Genomic DNA, 20,458 nt, shown 5'->3' with positions numbered 1-20,458 from the left:
TTCTGTTTTATAAATAAGTGCTAATTTTTCTGCATGGCATTTTATTACAAAGACCTATTCAGATTTACTAATACAGAACATTGTTTAATAGACATATATTAAATGGGTTTGACTTAAATATCAGGAAAGTTTGGTTCTGCATCTAATTTTGTACTGAAGTTGAATTGACAAGGTTTCAACTCAAGTTTATTTTTTGTGGTGGAGTCATTTGTTTCCAAATGTTGAAGAATTTCTTTGACTTTTTTGAGTTTCCACAACTGGAATACTACCAAAATGGCTAATGAATCATGAGTGAAATTCTTTATCATTTGTGACTACTTTTTTAAAAAATCCTTTTTGACCTGTCTGCAGTTCATTGTAGATTTGATTAGATGACTCCATTGCTTTTCTAAGTCCATCTGGATGGGATCACATGAAGCTTTTCCTATCCTTGTCTTTCCAGTTAAAGACTGCTTGGTACACTAGTACAAGAGGATGTAGTGTCTCCCAATAGTGCTTTATTAACCCCTCTATTTCTTGGCAACATTATTTGAAAAACCTCAGGCTTCCTATATTAGATGCATCTCTACTTCATTCTTTCTGATTTCTACCCCCCCACCACCTTTAAGTTGTTAAGCGGTACGTTTGACATCCAGGACAAGATGAAAAATAAAATTTCTCCCAATAAAATAGTGAGCAAACCATAGGTATTCTTTTCAGTCCCTGCCACGGACCTTGTTCCTTGGCCTTCAACTTCAGCCCTCCACAAGAATTGGTCTGAAAGTGAACTTACTTAAGCCCAATCACCACTACTGGGGCATAGACAGCGGACAGTAGCTCACCAGACTTCTATGAGCTGGGCCAGTCCTTCATGTTGTCTCCAGGTGTAACCCATCTTCTTGGTGTATCCTTCCTCTCCCAGGGATGAGGTTTTAGAACTTCTGTTGACATTCTTGTAGCACTTTTTTTTATGGGATAGGGTTGCTATCCCCATGCCCAGCCCTCCTCCTGAATTAAAAAATGCCGATCCGTGATTCACAAGTCCTATTCCAATGTTGGCAGGTGTAAGTCATTGAAGTGGTGGTGGATGTAGCTGGTTGGGCCTTTTCCCAGTCTCTCCTTACATTGAAGCTGCTTAGTCTCAGCGGCATGGTGGAGGTATTCTTCGAGCTGTGCAGTCCCCTCATAGACAGCTTTTCCTATCCTGTGCTAAGCTCTCCTATCCATTCAGGTTGATGTGGCACTTCCTCAGGTGGGTCTTGATACTGTCCTTGAACCACTTTTTCTGCCCTCTAGGAGTTCGCTTTGCATCCATAAGTTGGCCGAACAGGAGTTGTTTAGGGAGGTGGGAGGCAGGAGGCAGGCATACGGATTCTGTGGCTGACCTGTCGCAATTGGTGTTGAGTCATGATTGTGGCTATGGAGTTAATGTTTGCTTCCTCCAGGATGCTGGAATTAGTATGCCTGTTCTTCTAGCTAATTAAGAATATTTTGGAGGCATCTGTGATGGGAAGTTTCTAGGTAGTTTATGTGTCTGTTATATGTTGTCTGTGACTCTACTCCATATAGCAAGGAAGAGAGGACTATAGCTTTATAGACCAGAAGCTTAGTGTTGGCTTTGATATCCTAATCTTCAAAAACCCTCTTTCTCAGCCTGGCAAAAGCTGCACTCACACAGCCTATTTTGCATTTTACTTCAAGGTCAATGTCGGCTCTTGAAGAAAGAAAGTTGCCAAGATATGAGAAATGATCAGTGTTCTCCAGAGGAATGTTGTCAACTTGGATGGTTGGAGGTTTAGAAGCTTGATCTGGAGCAGGTTGTTGCAAGATTTGGGTTTTCGTGATGTTTAGATCAAGTCCCAGGAACTTGTATACTCCGGCAAAGGCATCCATTATGCACTGCAGATTCTCAGAGTGAGCTGTGATGGCGTTGTTGTCTGCATATTGGAACTCCATGACAGAAGTAGTTGACACCTTGCTGTTTACCTTGAACCTTTTAAGAGCCCTCCATCTGTCCTATAGAGAATCTGGACTCCTTGTGGGAGGTCTTGGCCTGTGAGGTGAAGAATCGTTGCAATGAAATGGCAAGCAGAGTTGGGGCAATGATGCACCCCTAGTTGACCCTGGTCTCAACTTTAAAAGGTGCTGTTTCAGAGCTGCTGTTGCTGATGACTGTTAAACAATGATAGGAGTGCAAGAGCTGCAGGATCTTGAGGTATTTCTCCAGGCATCCGGTTTTGGACAGTACCTGCCAAAGGGCAGGACGATTTAGTCAAATGCTTTTGTAAGGTCTATGAAGGCCATATAAAGTGGGAGATTTTGTTCCCAGGTTTTCTTCTGCAATTAATGTGCTGTTTAAAAAAAAACATATCAGATGTTCCTCTGGCTGGATGAAAGCCACACTAAGACTCAGGCAGGAGATCTTCTGCCAGAGGTGAAAGCCAGTCACATAAAATTTGGCTGAGTACTTTTCCTGTTGTAGAGAGGAGGGAGATGCCTCTATAATTTTCGCAATTGGCTTTGTCACTTTTTTTGATAAGTGTTGACAATCAGGGTGTCCTTGAATTCAGATGGAATCGTCTTCTGATTCCAGATCTTGACAAGCAGGTCATGAATATAATTTAGAAGTTCTGTGCCACCTTTCTTGAGGATTTCTGCTGGAATTCCATCAGGTACAGTGGCCTTGTTTCTCAATTTCTTGCAAGCTGCCTTCACTTCGTAGATACTAGGAGGCTTACTCGTGTCTTCATTCATAGGTTGTCGTGGGAGCTGGTTGATGACTTCAATGTCTACAGTAGTAGCTCCTGAAAGTGTTCCTTCCATCGAGAATTGATGGTATCATTGTCCTTTAGAGGCCTTTGTCCATTTTTGGAGAGAAGGGGGTTTAGGCCATACACTGCCTTGGTGGCAATAAAGATACCCCTGATACAACTCTTTGCATTAAGAGTTTGTATTGACACTTTTGTATTGTGCAGTATAACTTTGTATTAAGTGTGTTCCAAAATTTACCACTGTAAATTTTAACATTGTTTTGTCTTGTAGATTTTTAAAATATCCTATTAGAGAAATACAGGAAGTTTTACAGGAAGTTAATACATTTTGAGTGATATCAATAAAGTTAGGAACTAAATTTGAAGTAGGCAAATAGAGCAATAAGTATGAGTTTTAAATACAGAAATGCTTCAAAATACATTTATTATCAAAGAATATGTAAATTAATCAACCTTGAGATTTGTTTGCTCCCAAGTAGCCACAAAGTAAGAAACCCAAATGAACCCAATTAAAGAAAAAAAGTAAAAATAAAAGACCAACACCCAATATGTAATGAAAAATCTAGATGAATTAAACTAAAAATAACTATGACATGTAAGCATTCAGTGGATCCATCAGTAAAAATAAGTCTAAAATGTGAGAATGAATTTCTGAAAGTTGGGATAAAATTAGTAGAGTATAAAAGGAAGAATGACGGAGATGAGTTGGATCAAGAATTGGCTCAGTTTGATGAATCAATATGAAATGTGTGTGTGGGGTGGCTTGGGTATAGGGGTGAGAGCATGTATGTCAGGGTTGTTAATTGGTAGGGGTAGTGGGGGAGAAGTCAGAGGCAAAAGAAATCCTATTAATTAGTTATGTTGATAGTTGTAAGATTAGAGGGTGTTCCATACAATAACTGTTTTCATAAAGAAAAACTACCATAACCTACAAAATTACAAGTGAGTTGAATAATGAAGAAAATTATTTTCTTCAACCTGTAATAAATTAAAACCACTACATAGCTATAAAATGAAGGAAAAGCCAACATACCTTTGGAAAAGATTTCCATGTTGTGAAGAATGCTTTGAGGATACAGAATTTGTTTGATGAAATGCTGCAGTGGATGTACTGTACATAAACATTAAGAAAGCCTTAAATAAATTACCACGTACACAAAATTAATAGCTATGGAAATAAGCTAGCCATATAATTTCAGTTGTAAAATTAATTAGCAGGAAATGTTAATAATTGAAGATTTTTTTTGTATTTAAATATCTAAGAGGTTTCTGTTTTGGTACTGCTACTCCTTGTATATATGAAATATTTGAAAATTGGGCTGCAGCAGTCAATATTAAATTTGCAGGTACTAAAGCAGGTAGCATTGCAAATAACTGTTTACGCTGGATTCCAGAGGAGGACTTTGATAAAATGGTGCGCTTGGCAAATGAGTGGCAGTATTTTTAGTGTATTTTAAAATATATTGCCAGTATTTGTTTTAATATACAGTATATTTAGCAGATTGGACTGCATCTGAGGGCCAAGGAACGCTGTTAATGTTTCAGGTCAAAGAGCCTTTGTCAGAACTAGAATTGTCATAGTTTTGTTGCAATAATGGGATTCATGTTTTTCTAGTTGCCTCCTGTTGTCTTTACATTCTTATAAGGCTTTAAGTCAGATCTTTTCCATATATGTGCTTTTTTTTCCAACTTACTACCTCCATTCATAATCTGGAGTATATTATATTTCTCAAACAGTACATGTCAGTTGTACTACATAGCATTGATGCCTTGTGGGTTACCCCTCCACAGCTCTGATTCAACTCAGTCTGCTCCTTTACTGGAGAAGCTCCAGTCCTGAATCCTGTCTCTGTCCCCCTCGCCTATAATAATGGGTAGGTAATCCAAGCAAAATGGGGCCCTTTCATTGCACTGTACAGACAGTGACACATATGGCAGCACCTGTTGCACTAAGTTCCAGACGTAATGCTGTGGGAATGGCAGAGTAGGTAAGAATTTATTCTTTGTGAAAAGCTTTAGCGTTAGTCCATCTGCTGTCTGACTTCAAATTGTATTTTTAGATTGGTTCTCAATTATGCTTAGTTTTGAAGATCTTTTTGAGAGTGATTTTTTTTCTTTTCTGTGAATATAGCCTCAATTGAAAAGCTTGTTTTTTAAAATTTCATTATTAATAAACGTATTAGATCTTAATATATTAGCAACAATTACAGATGACCACTGCAGAAAGGAAGGGGTTTATGTTTCTTGACAATGATCTGTATTGCAATTTTCTGTGCATGTGTAAAGAAATGCAAGTTGGGGGAAAAAGTGTTGATTATTTACTTTTTTAACATAAATTCTATGAAAAATTTTATTCATCTCAAATTTTGGGTAGTGATTTGTGAATTCTGTAATGGCAGTTTTCTGTAACCTGAGTGGATGTAATGCGGCGTAGAATGTAAAGGCAGTTGTGAAGTTTAAATTGGTATATTGGTCAGCACAGACGTCATGGGCTGAAGGATCTATTTTTCTCTGCTGTACTATGTTTTATGTTCTTTACATTCTGTTATAACTATCATCTATCACCATTCTTGCCTTATGAATTCCACATTTGATTAATGGCAACCAAAGATTGCTCAGATCTTAAACATCACTTTAGATCTGCACAGTCTTGCCACAAGGTAGCATTTCCTTACAAAATATTCAAGCTCTACATTTTTCATGTCATTTTCTCATTAGATGAAAGCTGATGTGCAAAATTAAAGTTTGCAAAAATCACAAATTCAGAAGCATTTCACAGTAACAAGTATTAGCTTTATCAATAGTTTGCCTTCTATCTTTTATTTCCTTCAGTAAATGTACTCATCTCTGCAAGTCCCAAACTTGATGATTTTCCCAAGTTATCAACTGCAATTGAATTGTGCAATCTTAGCGTTATCTAATTGCAGAGTTCAGATGGCAGAATTGTTCAAATTTACTTGATATTTTTAAAAATTATTTGAAGAAAAGCTATGGCACAAACTTTAAGGGACGTATGTGTGTAAGGAGGAGAATGGTACATTGACACATAGGTACTGCAGTTATCTTGTAGATCTAGGAACCAGCTTTGATCAGGACTTCCGGTGCTTTCTGTATCAAATAGTGTGTTGTCCCCGTGACACTGTTTCCACTTGGTTGTTATGTTTTTTCCAAAGTTGTGCTAGTGTTTTAATTAACAACTGTAAATTACCCTATTGCAAGGCGTGGCAAGATAATTCGAGGGATGAATAGGTAACTGGGAAATAAAGGGTAGATAGAACCGCTTTTGACCAGCAGACTTGATGGTCTTTCTTCTATGACAGTGGTCGTCAACCACCGGGCCACGAGGAAATGATATGTTTTGGCAACATGAGTCAGCTGCACCTTTCCTCATTCCCTGCCACGCACTGTTGAACTGAACACCACCCGCGCACCCCCCCCCCGGGTCAGCTGGTCTGCAAGAATATTGTCAATATTAAACTGGTCCGCGTTGCAAAAAAGGTTGGGGACCCCTGTTCTATGACATTAAGATTTTGAGAAAGTAAAGTACCAGCTAATTGCTGGTAAACATTAGCAACTTGGCAGAGTAAATCTCGTTCTAATTTTACTTGATTTTTCTGAACTACGATACTGAATTGTGCAGTGTATGGGAAATACACTGCACAATAGAACAGTACAGCACAAGAACAGACCCTTCAGCTCACTGTTATACCAAACCAGCCAGAAAGTAAATCAAAACCCCCAAAGAACTAATTCTCCTACTTACACAATGTCTATATCCCTCCATCTTCCTCGCATTCATGTGCCTATCTAAATGTCTCTTGAAAGTTTCTAATATATTTGGCTCTAACAACAAACCAGGCAGTGCATTCCAGACATCCATCACTCTGAGTTTAAAAAAAATAAAATTACCCCTCACATCTCTTTTGAACCTCCCACCCTCACCTCAGTGCATGCCCTCTGGTATTAGATATTTTTATTCTGGGGAAAAAGATGCTCCCTGCCTACTCTATCTATGCCTCTCATAATCTTAAAAATCTCTGTCAGATCTCCCCTCAGCCTAATTATTTTGGTATTATCCAATTATTTTCTGTTTTGTGAACAAAATGTGAACTTGAGAAAGGGTGAGCACATAGCAACATGTTCTATATTTTGTTGCAGAGTGGCAGCCACCAAAAGTCCAATAATTTTTATTGGTACTGGAGAACACATTGATGATTTTGAACCATTCAAAACACAGCCCTTCATTAGCAAATTACTTGGTAGGTTTCTTTATTATTTTTGCTGTTGTATATACTGTGTTTGTAAATAATATGTATACTAAAACTTTAATTTTCATACATTCCAGGTATGGGTGATATTGAAGGTTTAATAGACAAGGTAAATGAATTGAAATTGGATGACAATGAAGAACTAATAGACAAACTTAAACATGGTAAGCTTGAATTTAAAATATTGTGAGGGAGAAGAGGAGGATTTGAAACTAAAATGACTTAATGGCTTGCTCTCTCCTTTGTAGGTCAGTTCACCCTGCGTGATATGTATGAGCAGTTTCAAAACATTATGAAGATGGGTCCATTCAGTCAGATAATGGTAGGTTTTAAAATATTTTCTGCAGTTTAACTAGGTAAAGTGCATGTTGTAACAGTAAGTATTAAAGTAAAGAAAACATAGAACATAGATATCTACAGCACATTACAAGCCCTTCGGCCCACAGTGTTGTGCCGACCGTGTAACCTACTCTTAGAAACTGACTAGAATACCCTGCCGCATAGCCCTCTAATTTTCTAAGCTTCATTGCCTATCTAAGAGTCACCTATTTTATTTGCCTCCACCACCATCGCTGGCAGTGCATTCCACACACCCATCACTCTCTGTTTGAAAAAACTTGCCCCTGACAACCTACTGTGTACCTACTTCCGAGCACCTTAAAACTATGCCCCCTTGTGTCAGCCATTTCATCCCGGGCGGGGGGGAGGGGAGTTAACATGGGCTCTATGATTTGTATCACATACTAGAAATAATAACCTTGTGTTCAAGAATTTATTGCCTTTTGTAACTGCATGTATACTTTGCATTGTTTATTTAGGTCAAATGTAAATGGCTCTGCCCCAAACAAATTTATTTTGGAGGGTCAAAAATATTTTTCTGTAATTAATTTATTCCTTATGTCTAATTATCAATTATGTCTTTTTCTTCAAGGGTATGATCCCTGGCTTTGGAACTGATTTCATGAGTAAAGGCAATGAACAAGAATCAATGGCAAGGCTCAAGAAACTGATGACCATAATGGATAGTATGAATGACCAAGGTATACTCTATCTACTCTGTGCTTTATACTTTTAATTCAAACCTGCCCTGTTAATATTACACAAATGTATAAATATGACCATGTGTGAGGCGCAGCAAATATTTATAAAAGGAAATAGATAATTGTTGCTTTGTGTAGGATATCACACCCTAAATGCTGGAGGAACTCAGCAGGTTAGGCAGCATCTGTGGAGAGGGATAAACAGTCAACATTTGGGCCGAGACCCTTCATCAGGACTGGGGAAAAAAAGGGGGGCAAGAAGCTGAAATAAGGAGGTGGGGCAGGATCATAATACAATAGAATTTACCCTGCAGTTTGAGAGGGAAAGGCTAAAATCAGTTATATCAGTATTATAATGGAGCAAAGGCAACTACAGAGACATGAGAGAGGTACTGGCCAAAGTTGACTGGAAAAGGACACTTCCAGGGATGGTGTCAGAACCGCAATGGCTGGCATTTCTGGGACCAATTTGGGAGGCGCAGGTTAGATACACCCCAAAGAAGTAGTATTCTAAAGGGAGGATGAGGCAACCATGGCTGTCGAGCGAAGTCAAAGACAGCATAAAAGCAAAAAAAAAAGGCATAAAATATAGTAAAAAATTAGTGGGAATTTAGAGGATTGGGAAGCTTTTGAAAACCACCAGAAGGAAACTAAAACGGCAATAAGGATGAAATAATGAAGGAAAACTAGCCAATCATATAAAAGAGGATACCAAAAGTTGTTTTTGGATATATGAAGAGTAAAAGAGAGGCAAGACTGAATATTAGATTGCTGAAAAATGATGCTGGAGAGGTAATATTGGTTGGGGGTGTGGTGGAAGGACAAAGAAATGGTGGTTGGACTTCAGTATATTGCGTCAGTCTTCATTGTGGAAGACCAATATGCCAGAAATTCAAGAGTATCAGGGCAGAAATGAGTGTAGTTGCTATTACTAAGGAGAAGGTGCTTGGGAAGCTGAAAGGTCTGAAGGACTACGCCCCAGGGCAGGCTTCTGAAGGGGGTAGTTTGAGAAATTGTGGAGGTAATGGTCTTTCAAGAAGCACTAGATCCTAGTATGGTTCTGGAGTACGAGAAAATCGCAAATGTCACTCTACCCTCAAAGAAGGGACGGAGGCAAAAGAAAGGATATTACAGGCCAGTTAGTCTGGTTTCAGTGGTTGGGAAGATGTTGGAGTCTATTATTAAAATTGAGGTTTCAGGGTACTTGGAGGCACCCATGATAAAATAGACTGAAGCCAACATGGTTTACTTGAGGAAATATTTTGCTTGACAAATCCCTTAGATTTGTCTGATGAAATAACAGGCAGGTTAGATAAAGGAGAGTCAGTGGATGTTGTTTACTTGGATTTTCAAAAGGCTTTTGACAAAGTGCTGCACCTGAGGCTGCTAAACAAAATTAGAGCTCATGTTATTACAGAAAAGATACTAGCATGGATAAAAGACTGGCTGACTGGCAGGAGGCAAAGAGTGGAAATGGGGCCTTTTTTTTTGGTTGGGTGGCGAGTAGTGTTCTGTAGGGGTTATTGCTGGGACCATATCTTTTCAGGTTGTATGTCAATGATTTGGGTGATGGAATTGATAGCTTTGTGGTCAAGTTTGCAGATGATACGAAGATGGGTGGAATGGCATATAGTGTTGCGGAAGCAAGGTTTTTAAGAAGCACAGATTAAAAGAATGGGCAAAGAAGTGGCAGATGGAATATAGTGTAGGGAAGTGTATGGCTATGCACTTTGGTAGAAGGAATAAAGGCATAGACTATTTTCTAAATGGGGAGAAAATTCAGAAATCAGAGGTGCAAATGGACTTGGGAGTCCATGTGCAGAATTCCTTAAAGATTAATTTGCAGGTTAAGTTGGTGGTAAGGAAGGCAAATGCAATATTGGCATGCATTCATTCATTTCAAGAGAACTATATATTGTATAAGAGCAAGGATTTAAAGCCTCAGCATTGCAAGGCATTGGTCAGACTGCATTTGGAGTATTTTGAGCTGTATTGAGTCTCCTATCTCAGAAAGGATGTGCTGGCATTGGGGAGGGTCCAGAGTAGGAAGAAGATCATTCATGACAATGATCCCGGGAATGAAAGGATTAACGTATGAGGAGCATTTGATGGCTTTGGGCCTGTACTTGCTGGAGTCAGAAGAATGAGTTGGTATCTCATTGAAGCCCATCAAATTTTGAAAGGCCTAGACAGTGGACGTGGAGAAGATTTTTCCTTTAGTAGTGGAGTCTAGGACTAGAGAAGGACATCCATTGAGAACAGTGATGAAGAATTTCTTTAGCCAGATGGTGATGAACTCATTGCCACAGACAGCTGTGGAGGTCATCATTGGGTATATTTAAAACAGAGCTTAATAGATTATTAATTAGTACTAACTCATAATAGTGTCTAAAGTTACAAGCAGCAGGCATGAGAATGGGGTTGAGAAGAATAATAAATCAGCCAAAATGGAATGACGGAGCAGTTTGGTGAGCTGAATAGCCTAATTCTACTCCTATGTCTTATGGTCTGTAGCTTACGGAAACATTGACTGTTTACTCTTCCATTGATGCTGCCTGGCCTGCTGACTTCCACGAGCATTTTGTGTGTGTTATGGAAAGGAGTACAGCTCACAAGTGCTAGGTGAAGGGGAAGGTTGGTGAGTGAGTGATGGAGGATAAAGTATGGAGGTGATGGGTGGAAGAGGTAAAGGGCTGAAGAAAAAGGAATCTGAGAGGAGAATTCATCATGGGAGAAAGTGCTGGAGGAGGCATAACAGAGGGAGATGATGGGCAGATGAGGAAAAGAGAAATAGGTGCCAAAATAGGAAGAAATGGAAAAAGAGATGGGGAGAGGGACAGAAATTAGAGAAATAGATTTTTGTGCTGTCAGATTTAGAGGCTACCAAGATGGAACATGAGATGATGTTCTTCCAACCTGAGAGTCTCCTCCTTATGTTAGACAGGAACTTGGCAAGTAGATTGCTTTGTTCTCCCACAGCTCCACCGATCCTGGTACATCTGAGGTGGTTTTGTGTGGATTTTTACACATTCTATCTGTATCACGGTGGATGTCACCAGGTGATTGGTTTCCTCCCACATGTCCTCATGATTGATGTAGAAAATTTATCACATTTATTTAGCTGAATATACATCCACAGCTGTAATGAGATTTAAATCTATGTCAATGAATTTTTAGCTGGAGTTCTGAATTACTGGACTAGTAATTTATTCATTTTCCATATCTGATAAAGGAGTAGACTGACCATTTAGCCCCTTTTATCCAAAATCAAAAATGACCCTGAAGGCCTCCAATGTTCACTGTATAAATTGTTTCAACTTTAACCCCACCATCCCAATAAACAATTTTTAAAAATAAAGAAAATCTTTTTGATATCCATGTATTTACCACACACTTGTTCAAGGGACCTTTACATGACTTCCACTGAGTTCATCAAATTTAGGGAAGAATGTATTTGCATACTGTAGGAGGGAGTGAAGAAGAAGTTCCTGAGACTTCTAATGCCCTCTGAACACAAGAATATCTTTTGTTATATAATATGTTAATAATACTCTGCATGAGATCATATAGACATTAAGAAAGAGGATGTGCTAGAGCTTTTGGAAAGCACCAAGTTGGACAAGTCTCCGGGTTATTGTGGGCGGTGAGGGAGGAGACTGCTGAGCATCTGGCAATAATCTTTGCATCATCAATGAGAATAGAAACATAGAAACATAGAAAATAGGTGCAGGAGTAGGCCATTCAGCCCTTCGAGCTTGCACCGCCATTTATTATCATGGCTGATCATCCAACTCAGAACCCCGCCCCAGCCTTCCCTCCATACCCCCTGACCCCCGTAGCCACAAGGGCCATATCTAACTCCCTCTTAAATATAGCCAATGAACTGGCCTCAACAGTTTCCTGTGGCAGAGAATTCCACATATTCACCACTCTCTGTGTGAAGAAGTTTTTCCTAATCTCGGTCCTAAAAGGCTTCCCCTCTATCCTCAAACTGTGACCCCTCGTTCTGGACTTCCCCAACATCGGGAACAATCTTCCTGCATCTAGCCTGTCCAATCCCTTTAGGATCTTATACGTTTCAATCAGATCCCCCCTCAATCTTCTAAATTCCAACGAGTACAAGCCCAGTTCATCCAGTCTTTCTTCATATGAAAGTCCTGCCATCCCAGGAATCAATCTGGTGAACCTTCTTTGTACTCCCTCTATGGCAAAGATGTCTTTCCTCAGATTAGGGGACCAAAACTGCACACAATACTCCAGGTGTGGTCTCACCAAGGCCTTGTACAACTGCAGTAGTACCTCCCTGCTCCTGTACTCGAATCCTCTCGCTATAAATGCCAGCATACCATTCGCCTTTTTCACCGCCTGCTGTACCTGCATGCCCACTTTCAATGACTGGTGTATAATGACACCCAGGTCTCGTTGCACCTTCCTTTTCCTAATCGGCCACCATTCAGATAATAATCTGTTTTCCTATTTTTGCCACCAAAGTGGATAACTTCACATTTATCCACATTAAATTGCATCTGCCATGAATTTGCCCACTCACCCAACCTATCCAAGTCACCCTGCATCCTCTTAGCATCCTCCTCACTGCTAACACTGCCACCCAGCTTCGTGTCATCTGCAGACTTGGAGATGCTGCATTTAATTCCCTCATCCAAGTCATTAATATATATTGTAAACAACTGGGGTCCCAGCACTGAGCCTTGCGGTACCCCACTAGTCATCGCCTGCCATTCTGAAAAGGTCCCGTTTATTCCCACTCTTTGCTTCCTGTCTGCTAACCAATTCTCCACCCACACCAATACCTTACCCCCAATACCGTGTGCTTTAAGTTTGCACACTAATCTCCTGTGTGGGACCTTGTCAAAAGCCTTTTGAAAATCCAAATATACCACATCCACTGGTTCTCCCCTATCCACTCTACTAGTTACATCCTCAAAAAATTCTATGAGATTCGTCAGACATGATTTTCCTTTCACAAATCCATGCTGACTTTGTCCGATCATTTCACCGTTTTCCAAATGTGCTGTTATCACATCCTTGATAACTGACTCCAGCAGTTTCCCCACCACCGACGTTCGGCTAACCGGTCTATAATTCCCTGGTTTCTCTCTCCCTCCTTTTTTAAAAAGTGGGGTTACATTAGCTACCCTCCAATCCTCAGGAACCTAGTCCAGAATCTAACGAGTTTTGAAAAATTATCACTAATGCATCCACTATTTCTTGGGCTACTTCCTTAAGCACTCTAGGATGCAGACCATCTGGCCCTGGGGATTTATCTACCTTCAATCCCTTCAATTTACCTAACACCACTTCCCTACTAACATGTATTTCGCTCAGTTCCTCCATCTCACTGGACCCTCTGTCCCTTACTATTTCTGGAAGATTATTTATGTCCTCCTTAGTGAAGACAGAACCAAAGTAATTATTCAATTGGTCTGCCATGTCCTTGCTCCCCATAATCAATTCACCTGTTTCTGTCTGCCGAGGACCTACATTTGTCTTTACCAGTCTTTTCCTTTTTACATATCTATAAAAGCTTTTACAGTCCGTTTTTATGTTCCCTGCCAGTTTTCTCTCATAATCTTTTTTCCCCTTCCTAATTAAGCCCTTTGTCCTCCTCTGCTGAACTCTGAATTTCTCCCAGCCCTCAGGTGAGCCACTTTCTCTGGCTAATTTGTATGCTTCTTCTTTGGAATTGATACTATCCCTAATTTCTCTTGTCAGCCACGGGTGCACTACCTTCCTTGATTTATTCTTTTGCCAAACTGGGATGAACAATTGTTGTAGTTCATCCATGCAACCTTTAAATGGGACAGGTTTTGGAGGATTGGAGCGTTTCAGATGTTGTTCACTTATTCAAAAAAACGGAGTAGAGATAACCCAGGACATTAAAGACCAGTGAGTTTTAATTCAGTGGTTGGTAAGTTGATGGAAAAAATCCTGAAGGCAGGATTTATGAACATTTGGAGAGGCATAATATGATTAGGAATAGTCAGCATGGTTTTGTCAAAGGCAGATTGTGCCTTACGAGCCTGATTGAGTTTTTTGAGATGTGACTAAACACATTAATGAAGGTAGAGCAGTAGATGATGTGTATATGGATTTCAGCAAGGCATTTGATAAGGTACCCTATGCAAGGCTTATTGAGAAAGTATGGAGGCATGGGATCCAAGGGGACCTTGCGTTGTGGATCCAGAATTGGCTTGCCCACAGAAGGCAAAGAGTGGTTGTAGATGGGTCATATTCTGCATGGAGGTCAGTGACCAGTGGTGTGCCTCGGATCTGTTCTGGGACCCGTTCTCTTCATGATTTTTATAAATGACCTGGATGAGGAGGTGGAAGGATGGGCTAGTAAATTTGCTGGTGACAGAAAGGTTGAGGGTGTTGTGGATAGTGTGGAGGACTGTCAGAGGTTACAGCGGGACATTGACAGGATGCAAAACTGGGCTGAGAAGTGGCAGATGGAGTTCAACCCAGATAAGTGTGACGTGGTTCATTTTGGTAGGTCAAATATGATGACATAATGTAGTATTAATGGCAAGACGCTTGGCAGTGTGGAGGATAGCGGGATCTTGGGGTCTGTGTTCATAGGACACTCAAAGCTGCTGTGCAGGTTGACTTTGTGGTTAAGAAAGCATATGGTGCATTGGCGTTCATCAACCGTGGGATTGAGTTTAAGAGCTGGGAGGTAGTGATACAGCTACATAGGACCCTGGTCAGACCCCACTTGGAGTACTGTACTCAGTATCTAGTCACCTCTATGGATATGGAAGCTATAGAAAGAGGAGATTTACAAGGATGGTGCCTGGATTGGGGAGCCTTTTGAGAATAGGTTGAGTGAACTTGATAGAGGTGTATAAGATGATGAGAGGCATTGCTTGTGTGGATAGTCAGAGGCTTTTTCCCAGGGCTGAAATGACTAACACGAAAGGGCACAGTTTTAAGGTGCTTGGAAGCAGGTACAGAGGAGATGTCAGGGGTAAGTTTTTTTACGCAGGGTGGTGAGTGCGTGGAATAGGTTGCCGGCGACAGTGGTGGAGGCGGATATAATAGGGTCTTTTAAGAGGCTCTTGGATAGGTATATGGAGCTTAGAAAATTACAGGGCTATGGGTAACCCTAGGTAATTTCTAAAGTAAGTATATGTTTGGCGCAGCATTGTGGGCCAAAGGGCCTGTATTGTGCTGTAGGCCTTCCATGTTTCTACATGAATAAGCAGACCAGAAATAATAAGGTAACAATAGACTGATAAAGGATAGGCAGGTGGAAACAAGGAACAAATAAATATATTTTGTAGGAGTGTCTAAATCTGTACTGGACCTTGGCTTCGCACCATGTACATTAATGAGTTGGATGAAATAGGAAAATGTTGTATGGGAAAGTTTGTATGTGAAATTTTGCTGTTGGCACTAAGTTAAAAAATTATATTTAATTATGTAGTTGGGAACAGAATGTTGCAAAGGGGCATAAGACGTTCATAATGTAAAGCAATAAAAATGGGGATTGATTTTTGCACCTTATTCTTCTATTCACAGCTGTTTATTAGGAAAATATTCTTTCCATGATATACTATCCTCTACTTAGTGCATTTATCTTGAAGAAATTACCCTAAATTTATTGAACTACTTCATTATGTTACATTCTATTTCTCTACTTTTTACTAACACTTTACTATCGATTCTCTGCGATGTTCTATTAATATATTCTTTGCTAACTACTGTCTCCCATCAAATTCTTTGGTTCACATTATCTGAAGAAAAAGATGGAACAAATATTTTTGAAATGCTGACAGATTTGGATCTCTGGAGGAGAGTGATTTTTGGGAAATGGGTCCAAAAGCCCAAAATGTAGCATCCAGGAATAAAATGTAATTGGCTAATTGCCTTGTTATTCTTTATTCTGAGTAGACTAGAGTACAAAAGTTGGAACTTTCAACTGTAAAGACATCTGCTTCAAGTCCGTCTGGGTGATCCTCTGGATGATCGTTTCTTTGCAGATGAATACACACTAAGCTCTCAATGTCCCATTCTCATCAGACTGTGTGATACCAAGAGCTCAATGTTATGTTTCAGATCTGATCAAGGCTCTACATGAATGTGTTTTCAGTGGCTTGTAGATGGTGTACATTAACTATTGTATGCTGCTGTTAAAGAGAGTACATGGCTTAAGATGGGAATAGGCATCTGTCTTTAATAGTGTCAAATTTCTTGATTGACAAGTATAAATCTGAACTCGCGCAGCTTTAGGTAAATTAATGATGGCACTGATACTTTTTTTCCTAGAACTCGACAATAAAGATGGTGCTAAACTGTTCAGTAAACAGCCAGGAAGGATCCAAAGAGTGGCACGAGGAGCTGGTGTTACAACCAGAGACGTACAGGAGCTTCTGACACAGTATACAAAGTTTGCTCAAATGGTGAAAAAGATGGGTGGAATCAAAGGTCTTTTCAAAGGTATGTAGGTTTTGCAGGATTGTAGAATTCTAGAATAACCATGTTTCCTGTATCCTGACAACAGCGAAATAACAAGAGGTGTTAAACATGCTTTAGCATTCTCAGTATGATACTGAAAACTGCGAAAGGCAAAAACGATATCCGAACAGCTCAGTGGCTCAGCAGCTCATGCTTCATTGCTCCACCAACTCGGGTCTAATTGTGGCCTCCTGTAGCCTCTCTGTGAGTCGCAATATGAATGAGCTGAATTGACAGGATTATTGAGAGAGCTGACACAGACTCAAAAGTTGATTGGTGACTGCATACAAGGAATTATTGAGAGAGTCATTGTGAACTAAAGCCAGTTTTTAAAAAGGGAATTACAGCTTTTATGTTTAATATGAGTATATATAACTTGATCTTTTACTCTTGATCTTTTATTGTAAAATTAACTCAAGTTTTATTAACACCATTTTTTGGCTGGTGTGCAGGAGGGGATATGTCCAAAAATGTCAACCCATCTCAGATGGCTAAACTCAACCAGCAGATGGCTAAAATGATGGATCCGAGAGTGCTTCATCATATGGGCAAGTATCTCCATAATGCATTTTCAAGGCTTCTACCCGTGCATACTTGCCTTTGCGTTTTAACTTCGGTTACAAAATTCCTGTGCAACAGCACTTAGGTTTTCCTGTTTAGAAAACCTATCAGATAAAACTGTAACACACATCAAAGTTGCTGGTGAAATGCAGCAGGCCAGGCAGCATCTCTAGGAAGAGGTATTGTCGGCGTTTCAGGCTGAGACCCTTCGTCAGAACTAACAAAGAAGAGCTAGTAAGAACTCATGTTTGCGGAGATAAAACTGTAGTGCATTTTTTCATACTTGTAGGGATAGGTGCCAGGACAAGTGCTACACTTGCCCCTGCACCTCCCTCATCATCATTCAAGGCCCCAAACAGTCCATCTAGGTGAGATGACACTTCACTTGCAAGTCTGTTGGGATGCAGCCTCCTCTTCATAGGTGAAATATTTGGTTGTATTAATTATATTTTTCTTTCCAATTTAGGTGGAATGGCTGGTCTACAGACTATGATGAGACAGTTTCAACAAGGTGCTGCTGGGAATATGAAAGGCATGATGGGATTTAACAACCTTTGAAACAAGTGCCATAAATAAACTTGGCAAATTTGGAAGATGAAAAATATAAACCTTTTTTCCTTTGGAAGGGGGAGGGAGGAAATAGAGTTTTTAAACCTTAAAATTATTGAATAATATTGTTATATGATTGATTTCATTGTATTCTATTTGGATATGTTGAACAGGAAAAAGTAAAATCATTTAATGTAACTGCTGAAGATTCATTGCTCAAATAATATTGGGTGAAATAAAATATTCCTTTAGCCAATATTTTCAAGTATGTTTCTCACTTTATGCTGTAAAGTACAAATAAAACAATCATGTAAAATTAGAATTACATTAATTTACTTAATTGTTTGCACAGATAAGCAAACAATGTATAATTTGTAAATGCAGTGCTTTGTTCAAAATGAAATGAAGATTTTCATAAATGAATTGCTTCTTACAAATATTATGTTGTCTTTATTTTAGTGTCATTATGAAATTCATATGCCTAAACATGCTTAATATGAATGTTGATGGTTTGAAAACCATAATTCTGTTGACAAGTACCTGGCTAGGCTGGGAGGTATAGAGAAGAAGTAAAAAAGACAACAAAGAGGTTTGGCATTCTCATGGAGGACAAGAAAGTTGCAGGAATTTTTTTTCCATTGTTAGTGAAATAATTTAATTCTGCTAATAGATTAAGAATTGGTTCTGCCTATGTAGGAAGAAAAATATGGATAACACAGTTGCAATAAATGGAGTGAGAAAAATCAATAGCATAAGGGGGAAATGTGGCCCTTTTAACTAAATAACAACATTCCTTCTGGAGCATCTTTTAACATAAAATATTATAAACTACATCCTGCAAGAATACAAATCTCAGGGTTGTATATGGTTGTATATTGTTAATAAATTTACCTTGAACTTTGAGTAAAAAAGAGAGGCATAAGAAAATCATAAGATTTGAGGCAAAGTTATAAAAGTATATTGGAGAGGCTGAGATTTTGATTTAGACTTGGGGCTTAAATAGCATGGCCTCCTTTACTTAACAATGCCAATGCCAAAAACATCAGAAATAGAGGAACAGATTTGTTGTTAAATTATAGGGCTTAACGGAATTTGAAGAGAAAGAGAGCTGAGGCTGTAAAAGTATTTAACATTGAGATAGTGATAGGGAGCCCACTGAAGCTCAGCAATGTTAGGGAGATAATGGGTGAAAAGAAAGTGGTTTGAGTTACAATATAGACAGCAAAGACTTAAAATTAAATCCAGCAACACACATCAAAGTTGCTGGTGAACGCCGCAGGCCAGGCAGCATCTCTAGGAAGAGGTACAGTCGACGTTTCAGGTCCTGATGAAGGGTCTCAGCCTGAAACATCGACTATACCTCTTCCTAGAGATGCTGCCTGGCCTGCTGCGTTCACCAGCAACTTTGATGTGTGTTGCTTGAATTTCCAGCACCTGCAGAATTCCTGTTGTTTGCGTTTTTAAAATTAAATCCAGGTTGGGTGAACTTTTCATTGATCTTGTTCCTGTGTAGTGATTTCCATTGCTATATATTTTCAGAATTCAAGTGTGGGATGAGTAATTATTGGATTCTTTTAACTCTTTGTTGACTCTTAGTCCACAAGGAGTCTGGGATTTAAAAACCATGGAAAGTTGCTTTTTTTTCAAATCTAGCATTACTGTGTTAATCAGCACTATTGTTTGCCTGCATAAATGACTTTACTTAAGTAACTTTATTCAAAGCACATTGGTTATTCTGGTAGAAAGCAGCAGCTATGTAAATAGATTTGATCTTTTATCAGTTTTTCAAAGCTAGTAAGTCATGAAAACAATCAGCTGATACTGCTTTTATTTGTATTTCTTTAGAGTTTAGTTTCAGATACAGTATACACTTCTCAAAAAGGGGTTTATTCATCCTCCTGTGTTTCTTTTCCTTACCCCCTGAGACACTGAGGTTATTTATGGTACCACCTTGCTATCCTAGTTGAGGTCTAATTACATGTTGGGGTTCTAGATTATGTAATTATCCATAACATTGACGTTTATAAACTAATGCCAAACAGCAATTCTTAGTTATATTTTGTGTATAACACAACTATGTAATTGAAAGTCTGATCCAACTGAAACTATTATAATGATATAAGGTACCCTTAATTTTTCAAAAACATTCACAAATATTGTATCAGCATTAAATGTACATGACAAAATGAGAAGGGTATGAATTAAAAATAAGAAATCCCAGTATATTATTTACTTAACCACCTTTTAATTGGGAGGAAGAATCTACCTAGGATTTTTTTCGGTTTAAAATAGTTTTATATTCACACTTGCTGATATCAGCCATGTAATTGTTTGATTTCCAAAATAGGTAGTTATGTTTTTAATTATATCTTGTTGATATAAATTGCTCAACTGTACATTTCCCTTGTTAGTTACGGGCGAGGGTCCGGGGGGGGCGAGGGTCGGGGGGGGGGCGAGGGTGAGAGGTTGGAATGTAAAGCAAAGGCTTTGGCTTACTCTTTAATTTTTTACATTCATCATCTTTGAATTATCTAAGCAAGGATGATTTAATTACGTGGACACTGCGATTTAGCTCTTTGTTTTGTTTTATTTTAAGACTACTGTGACCTTTAGGCATCGACATGGATAACACGATGACTTAGGTAGGGAGGTTCTGTTTACCTTGAAATAGGGTCCTGAAGTGTCTTAGCCCGTAACGTCCACTGTTTGTTCCTGAGTTCCTTCAGCAATTTGTGTATGTTGTTTTGGATTTCCAGCATCTGCAGATTTTTTTGTGTTTATCTTTTTATTTTTTATTAGGACCTCTGGTTGT

General features: G+C 39.1%; 1 protein-coding gene and 1 long non-coding RNA gene across 2 annotated transcripts in view; one reads left to right on the top strand and one right to left on the bottom strand.

Annotated features, from left to right (window-relative positions):
• Positions 1 to 18,054, top strand: part of srp54 (signal recognition particle 54) — a 41,028-nt gene extending 22,974 nt beyond the window's left edge. The window contains exons 11-17 of the mRNA XM_063050109.1: positions 6,909 to 7,009; positions 7,096 to 7,182; positions 7,267 to 7,340; positions 7,950 to 8,058; positions 16,348 to 16,518; positions 16,989 to 17,084; positions 17,564 to 18,054. Coding sequence (XP_062906179.1) covers positions 6,909 to 7,009; positions 7,096 to 7,182; positions 7,267 to 7,340; positions 7,950 to 8,058; positions 16,348 to 16,518; positions 16,989 to 17,084; positions 17,564 to 17,655 — 730 coding nt within the window. The 3' untranslated portion in view covers positions 17,656 to 18,054. The remainder of the gene's footprint in view (positions 1 to 6,908; positions 7,010 to 7,095; positions 7,183 to 7,266; positions 7,341 to 7,949; positions 8,059 to 16,347; positions 16,519 to 16,988; positions 17,085 to 17,563) is intronic.
• LOC134347722 (uncharacterized) lies at positions 2 to 20,437 on the bottom strand. The gene is made up of 3 exons (XR_010018242.1): positions 20,308 to 20,437; positions 3,784 to 3,861; positions 2 to 3,035 (listed from the first exon to the last, which is right to left on the bottom strand). It is a non-coding gene; the product is annotated as an uncharacterized LOC134347722 (long non-coding RNA).
• Positions 20,438 to 20,458: the final 21 nt, after the last annotated feature.

Source organism: Mobula hypostoma, chromosome 1 (genome assembly GCF_963921235.1).
Source record: "Mobula hypostoma chromosome 1, sMobHyp1.1, whole genome shotgun sequence".
Classification (NCBI taxonomy): Eukaryota; Metazoa; Chordata; class Chondrichthyes; order Myliobatiformes; family Myliobatidae; genus Mobula; species Mobula hypostoma.
This window is presented reverse-complemented; position numbering and strand designations above follow the sequence as displayed.